This window comes from Balaenoptera acutorostrata, chromosome 5, assembly GCF_949987535.1.
Source record: "Balaenoptera acutorostrata chromosome 5, mBalAcu1.1, whole genome shotgun sequence".
NCBI classification, from domain to species: Eukaryota; Metazoa; Chordata; class Mammalia; order Artiodactyla; family Balaenopteridae; genus Balaenoptera; species Balaenoptera acutorostrata.
This window is the reverse complement of record NC_080068.1, coordinates 508,677-516,756: the sequence shown is the minus strand read 5'-3', so window position 1 is coordinate 516,756 and position 8,080 is coordinate 508,677. Positions and strand designations below refer to the sequence as shown.

Here is an 8,080-nt window from a genome sequence, read left to right as displayed (position 1 = left end):
TGTTGCCACGCGGCCGGCTCCGGGGGGAAACGCACCCAAGGCCACCAGCAGGCACGGCAGCTCTGGACGTTCTGTGGTTCGGGGAAGGGCCGTGTCCTGTGGAGTCCCTTCCACTGAGGAACGACGACGCATCCGGGTAAAGCCCACCATTCACAGCCACGAGGACCCACCGGCCCATTCGCACTGGGACGTTAGGCGGGGACGTGGGCTTCCCAGCCTCAGGCAGCCTTAGGGTCGCTGGGGCTCCGCAGGTAGCTCGCGGGTGAGGGCGCGTCTGCCCCCAGCCCCTCCCGCTTCACCCCTCCTTCCCTCGCTGCCCCCCGGCCCCGGCCAAGCAGCCCCCCGGAGGGACCGCAACGCCAGGGAGGAGGGATTTGGAGGACAGGCCAGCGAAACGCTGAACAACCTTCCCACCCAAGAAGGCATGGACACAGCAGCACCTGAAGAGCGGCTCCTGGCGTCCTTAGGAGGAACACGTGTCTTGCGACCCACATGATATGTATTTTAGGACAGTTCACTCGGCAGTAAGATTCAGAACCCTTGGCTCCTGCCGGAGACCCTGTGTCCATCCTTTTCTGCACCCTCAACTCCACGCCAGCCTCAAGCCCCCGGCCGGGTCCCTCGCTTTCCTTGTGAACATACCCTCGGGCTCCGTCCCTGCCTACCCTCAGCGGTCTGGCCATGAACACGTCTCCCTCACCTCCACCCTCCAAAGTGGATCAGACAGAGATGGAAAAGGGATTCCTTAAAGTTTTAAGGGCCCAAGTTGCAGATTTTGAGCGCATTCCATCATGGAAATGTTGTATGTCCATCTTGCTTAAGGGCTCTGAGGTATCCCATAGTTAACGAGCCTTTGCAGGCTGGCCTGGGGAATCTATCACAGATGGCTTAATGTTTTCGAGAAAATACATTTTGGGTAACTTTTTATTTGGATAAAATATCAAACTTATGGAAAAGTTGCAGGAATAGCACAAGGAATTCCCATGGAGCTTTTACTCAGATTGTTCACATTCTCCTCCATTGGTTCTATGTCTCTGTGTGTGTGTATGTTTACACACACACACACACACACACACAGAAAATATTTTTTGAATTCTAATTAATTTACAACTTTTGGAACATAAATTATTAGCAAATTTGGGTCTGCTTAAATAGGTGATAAATAAGACACATTATTTTATGCTTTTTAATTTCCCTTAATTCCTAATATTTTCCCTGTGATAAGGGCTCATTTCCAGAAAGAAAAATGTATTTAAGTCTTTACTTCCCTTTTAAATACTTTTATTAACTTCATATAATTGTGAGACTATAACTATATTTTCCCAAGGCCTGTGATACTCTCCAATAATAGGATTGGTATTTAATGAGCCCTATTCGGTACCTCGAGACACTGGAGCATCATTGAGTAAATAATAATTATTGTGATATGTATAGTAATACACCAGGGATGCTAGAGGCCAGCCAGTAATGGCCTTTATTCCTGAGGTCACCATGGCCTGGCCTGGGGACTAGTGGAGATAACTGTTAAAAATTCCAGCTGACTTCCTCCTCAGATCCCCAAATAAGAGTTCAGTGTATCTATAGCTCTGCTAATACTGATTTAAACACTGTAATGTTCATCTTTCTCTTGCTTTGAAGTTGCGTTCTTTTTAAAATCAGATCCTTATCTCCAACCAAACTCTGCATGTTACTTAGTTCACCAGAGATCTTAGACTAACATTATTAAAAGTTCACGTTCCAGAAAAATGTTTTGAAATTTCTACAATGAAATCACAGCATAATTTTCTTCATCAATATTCACACCCTCTTTAAAAATATCATTGAATTAATTTCGCTAGAATAAAAAATTCACAGATGTGTACTTAAGACAAAGAGTCCTGATGGTTCCAAGGACATATATACACACCAAAGTGTTCAACACAAATACTTAAAAAATAAGCTATCAGCAAAAAGATCAAGTCTTATTTCCCACTCCCGAACTTAGATTTTCCTAATGGAACTTTATATGGCTCAGCCTGGCAATGGAGGGTGTCTGCTGAAACAGGTCCAAATTACTGCTGTGTGTGTAAATGTTTTACTTCTGTACGTTATGATTCATTCCCTGAATGCTGCCTTTACTCCATGTTGCTTCTGGGTAAAGTAAATTAGAATAATATTATTGCATTTTAATGTAGGCTGTAACCCTCTTTTATCCTGAAGATTATGACACAAAAATGAATAGAAATGAAATTGCTCTTATGAATTAAAATAGCCTTTCCCATATATAGACTTTTTAAAATGTCAAAAAAGGAAATATTTATTGTCACGACACATTATGTTGTGGAGAATATTTTTATAAAATCATCTTTCATATTTACAGAAGAACTACTTTAGATTCATATTGCATCTAACCCATAATGGCTTATTTTCTCTGAAAAAAGAAAAAGAAAAAAGTGCAACAGAAGAAAGCCTCAATCTATTTTGTTATGTATGCTAACAGTTAAGTGAGGAAATGTAACAAAATGCAGACTTGAAAGGTTCAAAGAGCTTAGGGTATCCAAGACTATGGTTTCTATTCAAAAAGCGTTTTTAAGGCAACCAACACTATGAAAAGGGCTTTGATAACCAGGGTGTTTGGCCAGGGCAGAAGGCAGGCGACTCCACCAGGTTGAACAGGTCACTACAATCACCCGATATATGAACAAGGCGATGAGTTCTGAGTACAGGTTATAAGCTATTCTTATATATCAGAAATATTCCCCCAAAGTCACTTTTTGAGGCTTCTTTCTTTCCTTCTTTCTTTCTTTCTCCTCTCTCCTCTCTCTCTTTCTCTCTTTCTTTTTCACTGAAGAGTTGAATATTGAGGTGAATACATTTCTGTCATGTTAAGTGGAAGGAAAAGCAGTTGGTGACTTAGCTCCCGAAACGTTACTACTGCTCCGCAGCTTGCTGCCATCCCAGGGTGCTCTCAGAAGGTCCACACACGCTCCAAGGACTCAGACCCAAAGACGAACAACTGGGTGTATATTTGGCTAATCTATTCCCGATGCTTTGCCTAAAAAATTGGCATTGGCTTCCTCAACATCTTTCTTCTGGAACCATGGCTTTGAAGTTGTTCCTTGTTGATAAGCTTCCAGAAAATGACAGATTCCAGGAATGTCACTAGGAAAGTTTGGTGGGAGTTCCTCCCTTGATCGAGGTGTAAACACAAAACCAGGACAGTCTTTGAGTAATCTGGAAATATTGAAACACAAATATTAATCATAAAACTGAAGACTGACGTAACTGTCTAGTCAAGAAAAGGCGGCATAACTAAAGGAACATTCCTGAGAATATTAATAAACCAGCCATCTTCAGTGTCACTGACAGGAAAAATCCTAATGATGTTTATAAGCATCTTCACAGAAGAACCGCAAGGAATCAATGCACAATAACAGAAAGCCCTACCAAATAATGTAGTTCACTCATATTAGGAAAAATAACTATAAAATAGTCTTGTAAAGGTATCATCTATAATCTATAGAACAGTGCAATTCACAGCAGTGGGGAAAAAAACCCAAAACAATGCAAAAGTCTAATAATAGCAAAAAATACATGAAAATAGTGTTACAGAACTGGAAGAGTTGAAAGAGATAAGACATTGTCTGTCAATTCATTCATTTTCTAAATATTACTGAGAAGTAAGCTTGGGCAAGAACTTGTGAAAGAAAATTCTATATAAGATATATATCTATATATAAAATGTGAGAGTATCTTTGGGATCTCTCAATAGAATTTTTATGAATTCTAGGTTAGTAGGACTAAAGTGAGATTTAGTCGTATATATCGACACTCTACTTACTGTCTGATATTTGCAATATATTTTCTTCTTAAATTCTTAAGAATTAAATTTCATCTTAAATTCAGATGTTCTACAGGCTTTTATTATTTGCTGCATTTGTCCATGATGATAAACTCATTTGGAACTAATTTTGATTAAGTTACTGGCTCCTCTTCCCACTTGCTTCCCTAGCTTTCTGTCAAATGCAAACTTAATAAGCATCTCTCTGATCTGTTATTCAGGCCGTGGATGGAAACAGGCTCTAAACCAGCTTCTGCAGAAAATCTCTCACTGTATCTTCCCTTCCACGCCCCAGTCTGCAATGAAAAGAGTGACAACGCTGCACGAGACCTCAGGACCCTGAGGCCCCTCCGTGTGCTGAGGAAACCGCTGGACACAGATGCAGGTCTCGAGGATCACAGCCCTCAAGTAGAATACATGGGAGTGTTCAATCAACTAAGTTTTATCAGTGCACCAATAAATATGTAGCCTGCAAAATCATAAGACTAATGAAATGATGTTTTACTCATGGATTTGTAAATATTTTGAGTACCTATTATTTTTAAGGTATAGTATTTGGTAATATATAATGAAAAATTACAGAATTCCACACAGTTGAAAGTATAAGCTTCAAAGTCTGGTAAATGTAGGTTTGAATAACAGCAAAGATGTCAGATTTCTAGCCTTTCAAATGGGGATTAAAATAATACATGTCTCTTAAGACAGTTGTGAAGATTAAATAAATTGAACAAGATTAATTAAGCATCAATTAGATATCACATAACAACCGTCATATTGGTAACAATCAGTCTGATAATATCAGTCACTGGGAAATAGAAACCTTCAGACACTGTGGATTCTATTGGTATATATTACCAATATGTACCAATAGATTGGTGAAACCAATCTGGACAGCTAACTGATGCTTAGTAAAGCCGAAACCGGGTATAGCCCACGATCTGGGAATACCATTCGTAGGTATATTATCTAGACATGCATGTATAAGAATATTTATCAAATCACGTTGTGTAATAATGAAAAACTGGCAATCCTCTCATTACCCACGGATAGAAGACAGACTGGCTTACTTATACTCTAGAATACATATTATGTCACATGCACATATGGGGACATGCTAGATTTATCTCGTACCAGCTTGTGAGAAACAGCTGTTAAACACTCTGGAATTCTGCAAGCCAGTTAAGCCATCGGTAGCCTGAAACCTGCCACGGTGATAGTATTTACACCTTAAAAACTGGTAAATGCTGGAAGTCAGGGAGTATGCACTTTCACTCCGCAGGCTGGTTTACCAGCACACCACTGCATTAGGAATACTGTAAATAAATGACCTAGATTTATATTTCATCAAGAAAAAAATCTCAAAAACATAGTATTGAGTGGATTCAAGGCAAGTTGTAAAAGGGTATGAGTGGAATCTATCTTTCTCTGGTTTTATTCTTCTATCTGGAGCATTCAGAAGTGGCTTTAAAGCAAATCATTTGAATGTATGAAGAGCCTTGCTCCAGATCACACATCTGGTAAGCCCTGTGCTGTAGGACATGTCTTCTGCCTACAGATCCCATGCTTTTTAAAGAGACTTACAGATTTCTTGTTCATTAAATCGTCTTTTTAAAAAGACCCAAATTTGTAAGGAAAACAGGTTGAAAAATAAAACCATTTAGAAGCAAGCTTGAGTAAGAGCCGAGAATAGTAGCCACAGCCCCAGGGCAAATGCTCACCCGTGGAGGGAGGTTTTCTTTATCCCTCGTGACCGGACACGGTTTCCTGCCAGTGGCTGCACCAACTCTCCTAATTCAGTCATCGTCCCATAAGCCCTTATTCTCCTTGTTCCCTGGTGGAATTCAAGTCCTGCTTCTGTGTCCCTACAGGAGTTCCTGGTCAACTTTCCCGCCCGCACGGGGCACCTGCCAGTTTTGTCTTTAATGATCCTGCATCACTGCACGCAACCCTCCCTTTAATCCACTGACCCCAAACTCAAACGGTATTGAACCTAGTGTCTGTGCATTCTCTGCACTTCAGTAAAAACAAACAAAAATGAGGGAAACTGTCCCCTAGAAGAAAACTCCTCATGACATTTAAACGAAAGGAATGTCTAATTGCCATTACATTCTAAATTACTGATCAGAATTTGGAAGTGGAAGTTTGAAGGAAATGGATATTTTTGGTGGTGGGTATGCAGTCTGTGTCCTAAAGTTACATGTGCTTCATAAATATATCAAGGAAGTTAACACTTCCTAATATTATTTTATTGGGAAACGCCATCCCTGAATTCAATGTACTATCAATAAAGCTCTGCAAAGAAGTAATTACCTTTCATATTTGTATAACTTCTCCTAGAATCGCTGCTTGTCCTGAACTTAAGAAACACAGGATGAGCTAAGCTGAGCACCGGAGGGTGTGTCCGGGGCGGGTGAGGAATGTGTCTGTGGAGACTCGGCCTCTGACTTAAGGTCTGATCGTGAGAAGGAGGAAGGCAGGGGATGACCCGGGAGAGAAACGGAAAGCAAGCAGCCTCCGTTCAGGAATCGGTTTGGCGAGTGTGATGCATGAAAACGAGGCCGGGTTGCAGGAGATCCGTGGAGTAAGGAGGGCGTGGAAGAAACCGCGGTGGGGTCTGGCGGGACTCTGGTCAGGGGAACGGGTGAGTCCGTGGTGGCACGTTTAATTTTGTTCTGGCTTGTGAGGCGGGGGGACGGATCTGGCCTGTGCTTCACGGAGAGAACATGGGTACCACGTGGAGGGGAGCCTGGGTGAGGAGCCCTGCGTGCAGCGGCATGGGGGGGGGTGAGGAGCCCTGCGTGCAGCGGCACAGGGGGGGGGGGTGAGGAGCCCTGCGTGCAGCGGCATGGGGGGGGGTGAGCCCTGCGTGCAGCGGCATGGGGGGGGGGTGAGGAGCCCTGCGTGCAGCGGCATGGGCGGGGGGAGTGAGGAGCGCTGCGTGCAGCGGCATGGGGCGGGGGGGTGAGGAGCCCTGCGTGCAGCGGCACGGGGGGGGGGGTGAGGAGCGCTGCGTGCAGCGGCATGGGGGGGGTGAGGAGCCCTGCGTGCAGCGGCACGGGGGGGGGGTGAGGAGCCCTGCGTGCAGCGGCATGGGGGGGGGCGGTGAGGAGCCCTGCGTGCAGCGGCATGGGGGGGGGTGAGGAGCCCTGCGTGCAGCGGCATGGGGGGGGGTGAGGAGCCCTGCATGCAGCGGCATGGGGGTGGGTGAGGAGCCCTGCGTGCAGCGGCATGGGGGGGGTGAGGAGCCCTGCGTGCAGCGGCATGGGGGGGGTGAGGAGCGCTGCGTGCAGCGGCATGGGGGGGGTGAGGAGCCCTGCGTGCAGCAGCATGGGGGGGGGGTGTGGAGCCCTGCGTGCAGCGGCATGGGGTGGGTGAGGAGCCCTGCGTGCAGCGGCACAGGGGGGGGGGTGAGGAGCCCTGCGTGCAGCGGCATGGGGGGGTGGGTGAGCCCTGCGTGCAGCGGCATGGGGGGGGGGTGAGGAGCCCTGCGTGCAGCGGCATGGGGGGGGGAGTGAGGAGCGCTGCGTGCAGCGGCATGGGGCGGGGGGGTGAGGAGCCCTGCGTGCAGCGGCACGGGGGGGGGGGTGAGGAGCGCTGCGTGCAGCGGCATGGGGGGGGTGAGGAGCCCTGCGTGCAGCGGCACGGGGGGGGGGTGAGGAGCCCTGCGTGCAGCGGCATGGGGGGGGCGGTGAGGAGCCCTGCGTGCAGTGGCATGGGGGGGGGGTGAGGAGCCCTGCGTGCAGCGGCATGGGGGGGGGGTGAGGAGCCCTGCATGCAGCGGCATGGGGGTGGGTGAGGAGCCCTGCGTGCAGCGGCATGGGGGGAGTGAGGAGCCCTGCGTGCAGCGGCATGGGGGGGGTGAGGAGCGCTGCGTGCAGCGGCATGGGGGGGTGAGGAGCCCTGCGTGCAGCGGCATGGGGGGGGTGAGGAGCCCTGCCTGCAGCGGCACGGGGGGGGGGCGGTGAGGAGCCCTGCGTGCAGCGGCACGGGGGGTGGGGTGAGGAGCACTACGTGCAGCGGCACGGGGGGGGGGTGAGGAGTCCTGCGTGCAGCGGCATGGGGGGGGGGGTGAGGAGCCCTGCGTGCAGCGGCATGGGGGGGGTGAGGAGCCCTGCGTGCAGCGGCATGGGGGGGGGAGCCCTGCGTGCAGCTCACTCATCTGCAGCGGAGGCGGGGCACGCACGGGGAAGGAGGGGGCACGCCCAGGGTGCTGGTCCCAGGAACCAGGTGCACGGCGGCCTCTACCACCCAGTCAGGAGA

General features: G+C 47.8%; 1 protein-coding gene across 3 annotated transcripts in view; it reads right to left on the bottom strand.

The window, feature by feature from the left end:
• Positions 1-358: 358 nt before the first annotated feature.
• Positions 359-8,080, bottom strand: part of GUCY1A1 (guanylate cyclase 1 soluble subunit alpha 1) — a 62,065-nt gene continuing 54,343 nt past the window's right edge. For all 3 annotated transcript variants that reach the window (XM_057547429.1, XM_057547428.1, XM_057547430.1), the window contains exon 9: positions 359-3,213. In XM_057547429.1, the coding sequence (XP_057403412.1) occupies positions 3,012-3,213 (202 nt within the window). In that variant the 3' untranslated portion in view covers positions 359-3,011. The remainder of the gene's footprint in view (positions 3,214-8,080) is intronic.